General features: G+C 43.9%; 1 protein-coding gene across 1 annotated transcript in view; it reads right to left on the bottom strand.

Moving 5' to 3' along the window:
* Positions 1-18,567, bottom strand: part of INTS7 (integrator complex subunit 7) — a 133,566-nt gene that overhangs the window by 13,211 nt on the left and 101,788 nt on the right. The window contains exon 19 of the mRNA XM_073628411.1: positions 10,899-11,084. Coding sequence (XP_073484512.1) covers positions 10,899-11,084 — 186 coding nt within the window. The remainder of the gene's footprint in view (positions 1-10,898; positions 11,085-18,567) is intronic.

Here is an 18,567-nt window from a genome sequence, read left to right as displayed (position 1 = left end):
GTAGCAAAGTATCATTTCTTCAGTGTTGTCACATGAAAAAATATAATAACATATTTACAAAAATGTGAAGGGTGCACTCACTTTTGTGAGATACTGTATATGTAATTTTTTCATTTACAAAATTTACAAAGATTTCAAACAAACTTCTTTCACATTGTCATTATGGGTATAATAAGAATAAGACTGCAACATAACAAAATGTGGAAAAAGTGAAGTGCTGTGAATACTTTCCGGATGCACTGTGAATGTTAATATACATATATATATATATATATATATATATATATATATATATATATATATATACACACACATATACACACACACACACACACACACATACTAGGGTTGCACCAATACCACTTTGCTAAGACAGAGTACAAGTACTTTTTTTCCCCAAGTACTCCCCGATACCGTTTACCGATACTTTTTTTAATGTCATGTAACAGTGGCACTAATATGCAGCACTGATGGTCACTGATGAGGAGGCACTAATGGGCACTGATGAGGTGTGGACTGTGTCAGTAGTTTATTTTTATTTACAATTTTTTAATTTATTTTTTTTACAATGCTGTTTTTTTTTTGGGGGGGGGGGGTGGAGTGGATGGTTTCAGTGTTTTTTTTGTTTCATTTTAATTTTTTAACCTTTAAATATTTTTTATAATTCATTTTTTTTATCAGCCCTGTTGGAAGGCTTTGGTGAGATATCAGGGGTCTAAATCCCTGACATCTCCCCTTTGAGACAGAGAAAGGGACTGAGGACACAGATTCCCCAGTCCCTTTCTCTGCAGCCTCAGCTGCACTGAAAATGAATGGAAAGGCTCCTCTCCATTCATAAACGGAAGCATCGTGAACACAATTTACTCTGCTCAGTTATGAATGGACAGAGTTAGTGATCACTGACTGTCCATTCGGAAAAGGAAGAAGCCAATAAATTACATTTACCGGCTCTTTCCTGCGCTCTCCATCCTGACAGATCTGGGGCAGGGGGGACCCAGAGAGTGAGGACTATCCGGGGGGAGTCGGAGAGGACCATACAGGGGAGCTGGAGGGGGACCTGGAGAGCCAGGGGAGGACGACCCAGGGGGCGATCGGTGCGGTGGTGGGGGAGGTACAAGCACAGACCTCCCTGTGTGGCTTTCAGTAAAGCGTTTGACAGCTGGGGGAGGGAGAGGAGAAGCAGCTTTCAGATGCTTTCTTGAAAGCCACACAGGGAGATCGGTGCTTGTACCTCCCCTCACCACCGCACTGATCACATGTGGGGCTGCCCACCCTCCCTGCTACACTGTTGATGCCTGAGGTATCAGATAAAGCATCGGAGCATTTGCATGAGTACCGATACTCGTGCAAATGCTTGGTATCGGTACCGATACTAGTATCGGTGAAACCCTAATATGTACACACACGTGCATCTCATAAAATTAGAATATCAAAAAGTTCATTTATTTCAGTAATACAAAAAGTGAAACTCATATTTTATATAGATTCATTACACACTGGAGAGATATATTTCAAGCATTTTGTTCTTTTAATTTTCATGATTATGGCTTACAGCTAGTGAAAACCCAAAATTCAGTATCTCAAAAAATTAGATTATTACATAAGGCTAATAAAAAAAGGATTTTTAAATACAGAAATGTTGGCTTACTGATCCTGAATTTGGGGTTTTCACTAGCTGTAAGCCATAATCATCAATAAAATAAAAAGAAATAAACGCTTGAAATATATCACTCTGTGTGTAACGCATCCACATAAAATATATAAGTTTCACTCTTTGAATTGAACATGCACCCCATGTTTAGGAGGGAATTTTAAGGAAAAAACTTTTTAAGGAAAAAACTTACATTCAAATGCCCAGCCTTACCTGTGTCCATCTGCAGCCTTGTAGTGTCATCTGCAGCCTGTCAGTGCCATCTGCAGCCTGTCAGTGCCATCTGCAGCCTGTCAGTGCCATCTGCAGCCTGTCAGTGCCATCTGCAGCCTTTCAGTGCCATCTGCAGCCTTTCAGTGTCATCTGCAGCCTTTCAGTGTTATCTGCAGCCTTTCAGTGTCATTTGCAGCCTTGCCCAGTGACACTGCAGCCTTGTAGCGTCACTGCAGTTTTTAAATATGGCGCCGCAGAGAGACACAGAGCCGGTCCTGTGTCTCTCGGCGGCTCTCGGCTGCTTTTGGCTCCTCCCGCAGTCCTGTGGGCGGAGCCGAGCACCGCTGACATTCATACATAGCCGAGTGTACTCGGCTAGGTTCGGCTAGCTCCGCTCACAGTCACGCCCAGTCCCTGTGTTATGTCCATCTTAGGGCGGGACTGGGTGTAACTGTGAGCGGAGCTAGCCGAACCTAGCCGAGTACACTCGGCTATGTATGAATGTTGTCGGCGATCGCTCCTCCGCTCACAGTCAGCGGGGGATCGGCGTATAACACGCACCCGCGATTTTCCCCTGATTTTAAGGGGAAGAAACTGTGTGTTATACGCCGATAAATATGGTATTTAATTGAATCTATCTATCCAGATCGATCAAAACTATCATTTTAGAGTCTTAGTTCAATTCAAAAATAAGGCTGGCCATACATTACATAATTTTCTTGTTCAATTACCTGTAGATTTACCTTTAACTATGTAGTGTAAGGGCCTGCCTGATTGCATACAAATTTAAAGTGTTTAGGTTTGACCCTTAAAGTATATGGATTTGGTAAATCTAAAGGGAAATTGTACAAGAAAATTGTAAATTGTATGGCCAGCCTTAGAGCTACAAAGTCCCCCGTAGCAACCATTAAGAACTCAGGTTTCTTTGAGGGAAGGGTCAAGTGCTGATTTTTGATTAGCTGCTTTGAGTTACATTTCGTTCCTTTTCTTATTAAGTTTGTCCTCAAAGTCCAGAGAGAACGAACTCCAGTTACTGACATCTGTTTAGCATCCAGAAAGAACATTAAGGCTCTCTGTCCATTTTGTCCAATCCTCTGTGACTCACTCACAGGCAAACAGCATCTTACCCATTCATGCAGGAGATCATAACAAATATATATTTTTTTTTTTCTGCAGCAGAAATTTTGAGCTCTGCCATCTGTGCAAAGTCGCTGGACCATTCAGGAGAACATCAGCTGATCAAAAAGCCCAGATGTCTAAAACAGAGCCATAAATAAAAGACTAACATCGCCGATAATGTGCCTGACCTAATAATGTGATCCTCTGACTCTCAGCCTGTTACTACCGCACGTATACAGCATCGTAATATATTCATTCTCCATCCTGCACTAGAAACAGATGGGGGAATAAAAGGAACACAGGTAGTTCCTTATTCAGACACTAGCATATGCGAGGCCAATGCTTTTTACCAGCACCATATTCAACCATGCAATTATTTTTAAAAGAACCCTTCTGTGACAGAGAGGCTGTCGTTTCCTTCTTAACAAAGCTACTTGCTTGGCTGTCATGCTGAGCCTAGGGCTTAAAAAGCTCCTCTTCCTGGCATATTAACATAAACCTGTCACGAGCCCTAAAACCCAAAACAAGGATGCATATTACAACTTCTGACTTTCTGTGCCATTCATTATCCACATAATTGTTCTGGGTCAGGGAATCAAAAGTATAAAAACACAGCGAATCAGGTTTTAAAGTGGTTGTAATGGCTGAAGGATTTTTACCTTCATGCATTCTATGCAAGAAGGTAATAAAACCTTCTGGGTGCTGATCCCCCACAGCCCCCCTAATACTCACCTGAGCCCCTTCTCGATCCAACGATGTGCACGGGAGCCTCGGCTGTCCTGGGTCTCTCTCACCCCCCCCATTGGAAGAGACACAGCAGTGGGAGCCAGTCAATTACAGCTAGTGAGCCAACGAGGAGAAAGCGGGGCCGAGCTGTGGCGCTGTGTCTTATAGACACACAGAGTGGGGCGAGCATGCACCAGTGCCCGCCTAGCAAGCGGCTTGCTATTGGGGGCAGTGGCCAAGGGGGAGGGGTCAGGGACCCGAGAAGAAGAGGATCAGGGTTGCTCTGTGCAAAATCATAATACATAGCAGGTAAGTATAACATGTATGTTTGTTATTTAGAAAAACTAAACAAAAAACAAAACACCTTTAATATCACTCTACGCCAGGCAACTACATTTTACAGGAGGAGGAAATTATCAGTAAACTTTTTATTGAGGCCAGGAAAGAGTCTGCTCTTCATGACCTACCATCAAGTGGGGTGGGGGGTCAAATACAGGAAGGGACAGTAACAGATGTTGCTCAAAATTTTCTCTCCTAAAAATTCAACTAGAGACAAAACTGCTTAGTTTTTGGATGCAGTGAGGAAGGGTATGGCCTCATGCACACAGGACATCAAACATTAAGCATTGCCAAATTAATATGACGGGGGACCTTTTGAACCTCCAAAGTGCATTCGATTTAGAAGATATAAAAGTCTTAATAAAACTTCATGTGGACGTTACATGTTCTAGTTCTGGCTCCTTCCTCTTGGCACATCTATTCCTTACTGATGTTAAAAGCAGACCTTTGGCCACCACGCTTGCAGAAGTTGCCTAGTAGTAACCATTACCTCCGACAAAAGTAGTTCATTTCAGGTTTTAGATCACACTCTTTATAGTGTATTTTATCGGCATAGTTACAGTTTTTTCGGATATACTTTAAATCTTGTTTTTTTATAGATACATATTTCATTACTAGGACTTGGCAGTCCCCCTAGAGTAGTCTTTTTATGGCATCCCTCGTGCTTTGTTGTAATGTAAATGTATTACACCAATATTCTTACTAATGTTTGATACTTGAATGCATAATGTTGTTTTTGTTTTTGATATACTGACATGTTTATGTTTTCTAGAGATCCTTTAACCACTTCTCCCTGGGGCGACATCATATGACTTTGCAGACTTTCAGTGGTGATATCTGAATGACGCCTGCAGTTACAGGCATCATTCAGATATTGTTTGTCTAAGCCGGCGATTTCCTGCACCATAAGAACAATCTTAGTGGCCGTTCAGCCGCTTAATTGTTCTTACAGACGATAGGAGGGGACGTCCCCCCTCCTGCCACCCTCGGGTGCTTCTACTAGCTTGTCCGTGCGATTGGTGAGCCAGAGAATGAATCCGCCGGCAGTTTTACAATAGAGAATCTTGTGGGCCACGAGGCCCTGGAAGTCTCTATGACCTTTCAGAGGCCGGGCGCAATGTTACGAAATAACGCCTGGCCTCTGTATTTGAAAAAATGTTGATGCCTCGGCTGGGAAGCTGAAATCTTTTTATTTCAGGCTTCCCAGCCTAGAGACGAAATCTGGGGACTTAAAGACCCCATATCTCACTGTAAAGAGGACCCATCATGACCTATTCCCATTACAAGGGATGTTTACATTCCTTGCAAAAGGAATACAAGTGATCAAAGAACAAAAAAGTAAAAAGAAAAGCGTCATAATAGAAAAATTAAAGTAAAATAAACAAACAAAAAAAAAGTGCCCCCGTCGCTTTAAAGAAGTGAACGCATATGTAGGTCACGCCCAAATATGATAACGGTGTTCAAACCACACATGTGAGGTATTGCTGCGTTAGAGCGAGAGCAATAATTCTAGTGCTAGACCCCCTCTGTAACTCTAAACAGGTAACCTTTTAAAAAATGTTAAAGCGTCGCCTATGGGGATTTTTAAGTACCGAAGTTTGGCGTCATATTAGGGATCTATTTACTCGGCGTAACACCTTTCACATTATACAAAAAAATTGGGCTAACTTTGGTGGGGTTTTTTTTAATGCATGAAACTTTTTTCCAAATGACCACCATTTTATTCCCTGGGATCTCTGCTATAAAAAAACAAATAATGTTTGGGGGTTCTAATTAATTTTCTAGCAAAAAAATGATGATTTTTACATGTAGGAGAGAAAAGTGTCAGAATTGGCTTGGGAAGCAAGTGGTTAATATGTTATCGGATGCCATCCCTCTGAGGAAGACTTAGTTGAAACACGTTGGTGCTCTGAGTCTCATGCATCTGGGATCACTGCTCTTCAATGTGCTTTAAATCAACTTGCACTACCCAAGTGTCATGTATTAGACCTTTTAGGTCTTAGATAACTGTTGTACTGTTTCCCTGGTTCAAAGGCATTTGAATGTTATTTTAATAAGTACTGCATTTAAGTATAATACTATATTTTCTACATTATTTTGGTATCGCAAAGTCCCATCCCCCCCCTTCTTTATGCCCCTTTGTGGGTTTCATTATGTAACATGAGGACTGATATTGAGGTGGATTGGGGTACAAGAACACAACAACTCAACAACCATTCCCTTCCTACACTACCAGCACCCCACACCTTTTACTTTTCTAGGTCTTTGTTGCCATTTACCCACTGGTGAGATTTAAAGGCTAAGCTCACCTTCTCAGGCAGAATTTCACCTTTCATAATAAGTAGAAGCCTTTTCTAATGTCTTTTCTGCCCAAGCAATCCCAATGTGCTCATCTCTCACTTACCTAGTCCATGGTATTTGCACATGCAGCATAATGCATATTTGTGTCGGCATTTGGGGTGCCATTAACAATTAATGGAACGGACAGTGCGAATAGTTCGTTTTAGACGTATAAAGGTGGCCATACACTATACAATCTGATTCCTGCACAATCTCCTTTAGATTTATCAAGACTATATAATATATATAATAAGAAGACACACACCTATCCAATCAGGCCTTTGCATTAAATAGTTGATGGTAGATCTAGAGGAGATTGTACAATCAGTTTATATAGTGTATAGTGAGCTTTACAAACTTCCAGGGGCACACTTCTGTTTTCAATATTTACAGCTCTGCTCCTTATAGGCCATTATGTGATTGCTCAACTCTTGCGCACTCTGCCAAATGAACGATATGTGCAAGAAGGTAAGGTACAAATGATCGATCAGCAAAGGAAAACACTGGCTGTGAATTCAATGAGAATAGTGCGCACTGATAATGACTGCATTGGAAAAGCATGTAACTGCACAGGTGAAAGGAGCAATCTCCTGGAAGGGGGGGGGCAGGTTCAGGGCATGTGTTAAAGAGGTCAGCTGCTGAAGTACTTCCTTTTAACGGTTTTCACTTCCCAAAGGAGGAATACCAATAAGTAATAGAGGAGCTTTCAATAGGAGACACTGTAGGCTGAGGTAAGGCCTGCCCTGGAATATCTACTTGCGGACTGCTCAATGCATATTTACAGTGATGGGGTGGCCGCTCTGAGCCGGATCACATACATGTATGTGATCTAGGATTTTCAGGCAGGGTGTGCACACCCCATCTGTGCTGTGATTCGGTATAGCATAAGTCGGTCAGCAGATCCCAGCCAATGATTTATGGCCGGAACCTGCTGATCGGCTTAGCGAACCACAGTACAGAGCCCTGTGTTTACTAACACAGGGCTCTGTACATGGAGCAACGATGTGGCTGTTTTTTGCTCCCTGCAAAGCAGGGAGAAAAATCTTTCCCATATACTAGCTACACATATTGCACACATTACACATTTGTTGGGCACACCTTTAATCCTTTCATTGCCCCTAGATGTCAACCCCTTCCCAGCCAGTGTATAATGTCATTAGTACAATGACAGTGTATAGTATTAGTACTGATCACTTCAGTGTCAGTTAGTCAGTTCCCAGCCAGTGCCAAAAGATAGTGTCAGATTGCCCACCACACGATCACAGTCCCACTATAAGTTGCTGATCACGGTCATTACTAGTATAAAAAAATAAATAAATAAATAAATATTCCAGTATATATCCCATCATTTGTAGACACAATATTTTTCATGCAAACTAATTGATATACACTTATTGGGGTTATTTTTTTTACCAAAGACATGGAGCAGAATAAATGTTGGCCTAAAATTATGAAGTTAGATGTTTTTTCTTTTTTGGATGCGTTTTATAGCATAAAAGTAAAAAATATTGACCAATAAGACCCTCATTTCTGGTCTTTTTTTCATTTATATAATAAAACACTGATGATTAAGTACTGGTCAAACACCCCCAAAAGAAATCTATATTTGTGTGCAAAAAATTACTAATTTTATTTGCATACAGTGTTGCATGACTGTGCAATCGCCAAGTAAAGTAGCGCAGTGCTAAAAAGCAAAAAACGCTCTGGTCATAAAGGGGTTAAAACCTTCTGGAGGTCATGTGGTTAAAAATAAACCTTTTTTTCCTGCAACAGAAGTACATTAATAGTATAATGGTACAAAGGGAATCTTTTTCTTTTTTTTTTAAATGACAAAGTGTTTTTTTTTTTTTCAAAATCGAAACAACTTAGCCTTTAATCTCACTTCCTGTCCATGTGACAAGATGTCACAAGGATAGGAAGTATTGAGACATCTCTTCACTTGCAAAGTAGACAACAACAGGAATAAAGCATTATCTAGCAGAGTGGAGACGAGTAAAAACTGTCGGTTTCTTCATATCCTGGTGATGTCACCATCCTTTTCTTGTCCTGTTGTCACAAAGACAGAAGCAAGGGGAAATCCCCACAAGGAGACACAGATGGCGGGCAGTACAACTCCAACATAAGTTCCAACCCTTCCCAAAAAAATAAAAAGGGTTTAAAAAGACTTTTTTTTTTTTTTAAGAATCATACTTACCTAGGTGGATACAACAGCGCCTGTAACACTGAGAAATGAGTGATCAAACACCGTGGATCGCTTGGTTCTCACAGCTCCTTGAGCAGAGAGCTACTGACTGTCAATCACCAGCTCTTTGCTCTGCCCCCCCACACTCACTGGAGTGCTGGGCTGTGGAGGGGGCGGGAGCGGCCGGCTCAGGGTCTCAGAAGCTTGCCGAGAGGCTGAGCCAGGTGCCGGTCCAGGCATCTGGGTGAAACCCAAATGAATTGTTGGGATCTTGCCCGATCCTGGACCAGCTCTGTGACGTCAGCCGACAGCGGGCTTCAGTCCGCTGTCAGCTGAAAGCAGGTCACAGTTGTGCAGAACGAACTGCACGCTTGTAATCCACAGGAGAAGTACAGCCAAACAAGCTTTGGCTGTACTTCTCCTTTAATTATGACCGGGCATGTAATGTAAGGACATGTAGTAATGCAAACATACCCTGGAAACCATCCAAATTAGTCACCAAAAGAGGAAGTTTGAATTTTATTGAACTGATAACTGACCAGAGAGACAATAAGATTAACTGTTGTCATGCTGTAATATAAAACTCAGGTAACAGATGACATCATCCAGCCTACTTAAAGGGAATCATAAGCACTTTTTAACCCTATATACATATGTGACTGTAGTCAGCTTCATGTCAATCTTTTCAGTATTTGTTACAAATGTTTCCATTTGCTGTTCTTAAGTATTTTAAAAGTAAATCTACAGTAGGTTTGTATAATTTCTTTTTATGAGCATTTTAAGCTTTTAGACAGGTAGATAAAAGAGACAGGGATATTCAGTATGGACAAATTAAAGTTATCCTCTAGAACTTCTGCGCAGTGAATTACTGCTACACTATAAACAGATCAAACAGCATTTTTTTGAGACTAGACCCGAAGAAAAGGAAATAACATTACACACACACGTAACTAAATGGGTCAGATGCAGTTACACACCTCTCACATCTCTCCAATAACAGATATTCATTTGAAAGAGTTTTCAATGAGTGAGTCGACAGTGCTGGCCTTTCTGATTAGTCACTCCTGTACTTGGCAAGTATGTGTCAGGGCTGGGCTCAGCCCTTCCTTCTCTGAGCTGGCCGCTCAGCTGTCGGCTAATTGCCAGCTCTCATCTCTCTCCACAGTTAACCAGCTGTTGTGGATCTGCTCGTCAGTCCCGCCTACTTAAAGATCTCCAGCTAACTTCATTCCTGCCTTCGCCTTGGTCACATCACAAGAAACCATCTCCTACGTTCCTGTTTAAAGACTGGCTTTGCTGACATCCCTTCTGGCTCCTCATCCTTTTTGCTGTTCCTCTACTTGGATCCCTGACTTCTGGCCTGGCTGATTACCCGATCTGGTTACTGAACTCTGGCTTGGCTGTCTACCTGATGCGGTTACTGGACTCTTGCTATGCTTTGACTACGCTTACTCTATTTACCTTTTTATTTGTATTAATAAACAAGTGTGATTTTACTGTACTTCTGTCTCGGTCTGGTTCATGGTTTCTGACAGTATGCTGACTGCACTGCCTTAAATGAGTTCACTAGAAAGAGAATCTACAAATCCAAAGAATTAGTATCCTGAAAATATGAAACAGCAAATGAGTAATGTGGCTATAGCCAACTGGCAATAATCGCATTTTAAAAAATCTGACATACTGGTTGTACCCAAGTCGATCGATGGATCAACTTGGGTACAATCAGCCTGCCCATACATGATTCGAATCTCAGCCTGTCCCTGCTAATGGCCGAGATTCAAACCATCCATGGCTAGTTTTTGTATTGCTCAATTGTTTTTTTAAGCTAAAAAAAATTATGGAAGTCACTTGCTGCCCCCACATTTGACCTATTGGCTTGGACGTGTCGATCAGGCTATCCCAATGCATAAGTTAACATATGAGGCCCGTGGCTGCCCTAAGAAATTTGAAAAGGTTTGGTCTCCCTGGTTAAACACACAAGCCACTATCCCTTTAGATTAAACAGCTATAACCTTATGTCATGTCATGGAGCTGTGAGCTAATGGGATTGGTTTGACGCCCCAAGTGCACCTTGCTGTACTGAACTATATGTTGTATACTGTGAGACATCTGAAAAAACATTTATTTTAGCTCTAGACGGCAGTGATGTATTGCTGGACTCCTGTTTCTTTGTAATTCTTTTTTTTTTGTCATTTTTATTCAGTTTGCTATGCTGTGTGCCTTTGTACTTTTGTTTGTACAAAACTAAATAAAAATTTTTTTATTTTTTTTTTTAAGGCAAAAAAAAGAATACATCTGTATTGCAGTGTTGGCAGACAAGACGTTTACCTTATAGTCCTGGCCTGGTTTACTCTGCAGTGTAGAAGAGACATTGAGGCAGACAGACTGAATCTTCCGGAATAGACCAGGTTTGGATCCATGCTGTACCACGCCTTCAACCTTGAGCGCCATCTGCTGGTTGCTCTGTACAGCTATTGGCTCTGTGGGGTTGCGAGGTGATGGAGACAAGGCGAGCTAAACCAAAAAGAGATAATATGTCATGTCAAGTTTACAGCAAAAACTAGCAGGCTTCATAAATGTACATTAAGTTTTCATCCTTCTCTTTAAAGCCCGGTGGTATGTTATCTTTTGGCACTAGCAGTCTGCTACAGAACTTCTTTGTGCAGGGCATTTGGAACTGAAATTTTTTTGAATAAAATGGATCTCTAAACTTTGTTACTAAACCCACAACAGTAAAATCAGTCTGTATATGCAGTAATACTTACAGTGGAACCTAAGGGGTAATCCTCAGCATTGTGTAAAAAGACTGTTTGATCCTGTCTTCTCTGATCCTCCCCTTCTTCCACAGTCCCCAATCCATCTACTAATATGACAGAGCCTTTGGAGTCACTCTGCACATGCTCAGTTTGGTTTGTATTGCTAGAGTTTTTTTTTTTTCTTTCTTGGAAGTGTGCATGTGATCAGCACATGGCCAATTAGTACTGTCCAGACAGAGGGTTAGGGGTCATGCAGCCTCATAGGACAGTCAGAGTAGAATCACCACTCCTACAAGCTTTAACTGGACTCTGATAAAAGTCAGAAGACTGCTATATACTGTACTGCTGATGAGACCAGATATAGTGACTGCAGGGTCCTGGGTTTAGAAACACTTTAAGTGCCACCAACCACTGACCTGTTCCTAATTGTTAAGTAGACTCTCCACTTACCTCCCTCTCTATACCAGTATCCAAATTCTTCTAGTGGTTCAAAAGGCTCAAGGGAAAAAAAAAAAAAAATCTTCCAGTTTCTTCTCCCCCAAACCACCCCCCTCCCCTTCAATACTTATCTGGTTCTTCTTTCAATCCAAGCTCGCTTTCTCTCTCCTCACAGGCACACAGGCAGCAGTGGGTGCCATTGGCTCCTACTGCTGTCAATCAAACCCAGTGAGGAGGGAGTGGGCCGAGCCACACTGCGTCTATGGACACACACACAGACCGGCATGGGAGCGAGCCCATAAGTGCTTGCTATGGTGACAGATATGAGGAGCGGACAGAGCAAGGGGGACCTCAGAAGAGGAGGTTCGGGCTGTTTTGTGCAAAACTATTGTACAGGCTGCATTCATTTTCTTTTTTAGGCTTTTATTTTCAGCTGGTGATCCAGCCAGTAAGTCTGTTGTTTTTCAAAAGAGCGAGCTGTCATGACAAAGCAGCAGTTAGAGCAGTCTCTCTCGACACAGAGGAACCCTTGAAATAACTTTCCGGTCTCAGGTAACCCTGGCAAAAAATGAATACACAGTATCTCACAAAAGTAAATACACCCCTCACATTTTTGTAAATATTTTATGATATCTTTTCATGTGACAACACTGAAGAAATGACACTTTGCTACAATGTAAAGTAGTGAGTGTACAGCTTGTATAACAGTGTAAATGTTCTGTCCCCTCAAAATAACTCAACACACAGCCATTAATGTCTAAACCGATGGCAATGGGGACTGGGGATGGGGAGTAGGACTGTCCCACTCCTGTCAGCTAAGAACAGGAAACTGAGGCTACAATTCGCACAGGCCCACCAAAATTGGACAATAGAAGATTGGAAAAACGTTGCCTGGTCTGATAAGTCGATTTTCGGTGTGACATCCAGATGGTGGGGTCAGAATTTGGCGTAAACAACATGAAATTATCGATCCATCCTGCCTTGTATCAACGGTTCAGGCTGGTGGTGGTGTAATGATGTGGGGGATATTTTCTTGGCACACTTTTGCCTCCTTAGTACCAACTGAGCTTTGATTAAACACCTGAGTATTTTTGCTGACCATGTCCATCCTTTATGACTCCAGTGTACCCATCTTCTGATGTCTTCCCTCAGCAGGATAATGCACCATGTCACAAAGATCAAATCATCTCACCACTGGTTTCTTGAACATGACAATGAGGTCACAGTACTCCAAGGGCCTCCAAAGTGACCAGGTCTCAGTCTACTAGAGCACCTTTGGGATGTGGTGGAACGGGATATTCGCATCATGGATGTGCAGCCGACAAATCTGCAGCAACTGTGTGATGCTATCATGTCAATATGGACCAAAATCTCTGATAAATGTTTCCAACACCTTGTTGAATCTATGCCACGAAGAATTAAGCAGTTTTGAAGTCAAAAGGGGGTCCAACCCACGGGGCGTGGTTTCGGCATGCAGCGGTAAAGACGTGTCTTCCTCGAGCTCCGGCGCTGACACTACTATTCATCGGCTTAACCCAAGATTTTTGCCCGGCTCGAACCTCCACAACATGCGGAAGAGATCGGGCAAGTCCCTACCTAAAAAAGGAACCCCTTCGGGATCCATAAAACGATACCTGGCCACCGATCCAGAGGACGCTCTTGATATGGATGAGCTAGGCCGCTCTCCTCGCGGTGCGTGCTCCACCTCCCGCCACAGATCTGAGCCCGGGAGACACTCCCCAGCAACTTCGGCCTGCTCAGAAGGAGAGGAGGGCGCCTCCAAGTACTCTGGAGTTGCGGCGCTCGTGAGTGATCTCCCCACCAAGACAGAGCTGGCCTCCTTGTTCGCAGGGCTGGAGCGCTCGATCAAAAAGGAGCTCTCCGCGGTGAGATCGGATCTTTCGCACGTGTTGGAGCGGGTGGAGGAGACCGAGCTACGGTTGGATCGCCACGCGACCGCCATTAGGGCCTTGCAGAACACCACCCGCACCCTCTCTATTGCGCATAGAATGGCCCTCTACAAGATCGAGGACCAGGAGAACCGCAATAGGCGGAATAACATCAGGATAAGAGGGTTGCCAGAGGCAACGAGAGATGACGACCTCCTCCCTTCACTGCGAGGTATATTTAACGGCCTGCTCGGTCAGCCCGCGGACTTTCCTCTGAAAATAGACCGAGCTCACAGGGCCCTCCGCCCCCGCAACTTGTCATCGGAAGTCCCACGGGACGTGATATGCAGGCTGCATTATTTCGAAGAGAAAGAAATAATCATGAAGAAGGCCCGAGAAAAATCACCTCTGGACTTTGACGGGGCCTCCCTCTTATTCTTCCCAGACCTAGCCAGGGAAACGCTGGACCGACGCAGGGCTCTGCGTCCCTTAACTGAACAGCTCCGTGCAGCATCGATTAACTATCGCTGGGGGTTCCCTGCGTCACTCATCGCGCACAAGGAGGGCAAAACAGTGACACTTCGCTTCCCAGAGGGCCTGGAAAAGTTCTGCACAGATCTCAATATACCTATACCAGAACTCCCAGGATGGCAAGATCTCATCCCATCCCCTACCCCCTCTGCAGAACCACGGTGGCAGAAAGTAGATCACAAGCGCAGATCAGGCTCTTCTGGATCTCCTCCTCCACAAGTTGGGTGACTCCTATTCGAAAGCAAAAGGACCCTGGCTATGGCCAGCAACATTGTGTCCTCAGTGGTGGCCGCAAGTATTAAGATATTTGATCTGATATAACGGATCTTGTTCTTTCTTATTTGTTGTTATCTCTTTCGCTCTCTTCTTTGGACACCTGGTTTAGAGAAACATAGCTAAAGGCTACCGGGACAGTAACCCTACCGGAGTTACTTGGTTTAATGTTTTATAAGGTTAAATTTGAATTTGATGTGTTGGGCAAATGCCTCTTGGGTGTGGCGTTATAACATTTTGTTTGTGCCGGCTCCGGAGCTCTGGGACGGACAGATGCGCCACATTGAGCGCCCTCTGTTTGTCGTTCCGAGCGGCGGACCCGTCCCCTCGGGGATGTCGGGGGGTCCCGTGCACTCGTGGGCCCGTCCCCCTTGGGGTTGGGGTTGGGGCCCCGGGTGTGCGGGGCTCGCGATTTATCCCCATTATGCACTGCAGTGTTATGCGTGCTGATTGCCGCCTAAGTACAGAATGGGTGGTGACTGTGACGATGCAATTTGGTAATCTACCTTCTTCTTTCTTATCTTCTTTCTCCCTGTTTATCCTCTTCTCCTTCCTCTCCTGGTTTTCCCCTACCCCACCCTACCCCATCCCTAACCTTCTTATTGGTGTCCACCTCAGATTCAATGGGCTTTTGGAATGGATGGAGCGGGTTCCCCCTGACGGAGTCAATGGCTAAGCTCAACATACTTTCACTCAACGTCCGAGGACTGTACGCTCCAGGTAAGCGTCACAATTTATTTAGAGAGCTGGATCGCCTGCGGGCTGACATTGTTTGCCTGCAGGAGACCCATCTGACACACACAACAACAGTGAAACTCTTTTCCCCAATGTACCCCACATGGTACTACAGCCTTTCTGATATTCACAAGTCCAAAGGTGTGGCCATTGGCTTTCGCAAGGGTACCTCGTTCTCGTTCGAAACTATGGTAAGCGACCCTTCGGGGCGATTTCTATTTCTTAGGGGCAAGCTGGGTAGTATGTTATGCACTATCGCCACACTATACGCTCCCAACCGAGACCAAACTGGCTTTTTGACCGCCACCCTTACTAAATTGACGGATTTTGCCCAGGGGTGTGTCTTTCTATCAGGAGACTTTAATGCCCCCTTGGAGCCACCTATTGACACATCCACACGCACATCCTGTATCACACACAGACGATTAACACTCATACGCAAACGTCTGCATGACGCCCAGTTAATCGATGTCTGGAGAATCCTCAATCCTAAGGCGAGAGACTACACCCATTTTTCACACTTACATCACTCATACTCGCGCATCGATTACCTCTTTATTGATCACTTTCATCTCCCCCTTATCATTGGCTCAAAGATAGAAACCTCCACATTATCAGATCACGCACCAATTATCCTTCAGATAAAAATCCCATCTATCCCAACTAAGATTGTTAATTGGAAACTAAACGACCACTTACTCATGGAAGACATAGACACTACCGCTATTTCCAAGGAACTGGTACAATACTTCAGGGATAACGCCTGCCCGGAGATCTCCCCGGGAGTACTTTGGGAGGCCCATAAGGCCTTCATACGTGGAAAATTCATTGAACTAGGGGCTAGGAAAAAAAAAGAGAAAACAACACAGCAAGCAGAACTCCTCAGAGATATAGGCGCCCTTGAACGACAGCACAGAGCGGGCCTAGCAAAACAGGTGTTTGAGGCCCTAACCAAAAAGAGAGAAGATCTGAAAAATCTCTTTCATATCGAACAAAAACAGCAATTTCGCATTATAGCCCAACGTTCATACGAATGGGGCAATAGACCTGGTAGATTGCTGGCTCGCTCTCTGCAACAAAAAAAAGCTGCAACTTTCATTGCTAAAATTAAATCTAGAACTGACGAGCTAGTTCACCACACCCCTGCTATAGCGGCCGAGTTTAGAATGTTTTATCAACAATTATACCACGTGCAACACAATATACCCGACCAAGCTACCCGCAAACATGCTATACAAGACTACCTTGCAAAAGCTAAACTCCCAAGATTAGCAGATGATCTGTTGTCAACCCTAGACGGTGAATTCACCTCTGAAGAGCTACGTAGAGCTCTCAAGGCCATGGCATCGGGCAAGGCTCCGGGCCCGGATGGGCTTACGGTCTCCTATTATCGCTCTTTTGCGGACATTCTGCTCCCAAGACTTGCTAACTATGCTAACTCAATTCCCTCCGGAGACCCCATTAGACCAGAAACCCTACATGCACACATCACAATTATCCCCAAAGTAGGAAAGGACCCGAGTTGTTGTGGTAGTTATCGCCCCATCTCCCTTTTGAATATTGACGCTAAATTATACGCAAAACTAATAGCTAATAGACTTCTACCCTTAGTCCCAAAATGGGTTTCGAATGAACAAACGGGCTTCATTCCTGGTAGAGAGGCACGCGATAACTCTCTGCGTACCCTCTCCCTGATCGCGCACGTGCGTGGGTCCTCCCAGTCCACCCTGCTGCTGTCAACGGATGCCGAGAAGGCGTTTGACCGGGTAGACTGGGAGTTCCTAATGGCAACCCTGGCTCACCTGGGGCTGAGCCCCTCTTTCCTGAACCAAATAGCAGCCCTCTATAATTATCCTACAGCCCAAATCAGAATTAACGGCACTCTTAGTGACCCCTTCGTTCTACATAACGGTACTCGTCAGGGATGCCCCCTTTCACCGATTTTATTCGCCCTCTCGTTAGAACCCTTCCTATCAACTATAAGACACAACCCAAACATTCACGGCATTACTGTGGGCTCTTTTGAACATAAGTATGCCGCATATGCGGACGATATTTTGTTTTACATTCAACAGCCTAGAATTACTCTTCCCAACTTAATGCAGGCCTTTTCGACCTTTAACCAAATCTCAAACTTTAAAATTAACATGACAAAATCTGAAATCCTAAATATTTCAGTCCCCAAAGAAACCGCCACTCACCTACAAGAATCTTTCCCTTTTAGTTGGCAAAAAAAAGCCATGAAATATCTAGGTATATTCCTTACTCCCACACTGTCCTCTTTATTCCAAACCAATTTTATGCCTCTATTAAACTCGATCAAATCTGATCTCCAAAAATTGTCTCAACTTGCACATCCGTGGCTGGGGAGGATAGGAGTGGTTAAGATGAACGTACTGCCCAGGCTGCTCTTCCTGTTCCAAATGATACCGTTTCAAATTCCAGCTGAGTACTTTAAACGCATAACAACTATGATTTGCAGATATGTCTGGGGTGGACGTCGTCCCAGGTTGACCAGATCGCTTCTTACTAGATCAAAGGCGGAGGGAGGTCTGGCCCTCCCGGACATCAAACAATATTTCTTGGCAACCATTTTATCCAGAATCTCAGATTGGAAAGATCATAAAGATTCAAAACTCTGGGTATCACTGGAGGTGGCATTGGGGGGCACTGACCTCTACCCATTAATCTGGATCCCGAAGAAAACCAGGCACTTAGCTGGGGGAACATCCCCTCTCACGTGTTATACCCTACGGGTCTGGGACTTACTTTGTAAAAGGCACGCTTGGCAATGCAACTCCCCCCTCATGCCAATAACTGGTCACATGTATTTCCCCCCGGTAACATTGATCCCAGATTACACTCCTGGAATCTTGGGGACTCAGTATTGCTACATCAAGTCACCAAAGACTCTGACGTTTTACCTATGTCCATGCTCACAACGGTTCCGAACCCACCGCTTATGGACCTATGGAGATATTTGCAATTATCTGATTTCATTAAAACCCTTCCTAAGCCATTGCGCAATGTATCTAACCTAACGGTGATAGAAGCAGCCTTTGTTGATGACCACCCAGTGGAGAAACCCCTATCCTATTTTTATAAATCACTAAGATCATTGAGCACCGCAGGATATCCTAGCTTCCTTCGCAACTGGGAGAAGGATCTCCTTAAGACCCTTACGGAAACCCAGAAGTCTACTATTCTTCAACTCTCTCACGCATCATCTATATCCTCGAAATCAGCCGAAGTTAATTATAAACTTTTGACCAGGTGGCACTACACTCCTGCTGTACTCAACAAGCTATTTCCTCAGGTCTCACCCCTCTGTTGGAGGGGATGTGGAGAGAGAGGAACGCATGCTCATATCTGGTG

The sequence above is a fragment of the Aquarana catesbeiana genome, linkage group LG04 (assembly GCF_042186555.1).
Source record: "Aquarana catesbeiana isolate 2022-GZ linkage group LG04, ASM4218655v1, whole genome shotgun sequence".
NCBI lineage: Eukaryota > Metazoa > Chordata > Amphibia > Anura > Ranidae > Aquarana > Aquarana catesbeiana.
This window is presented reverse-complemented; position numbering and strand designations above follow the sequence as displayed.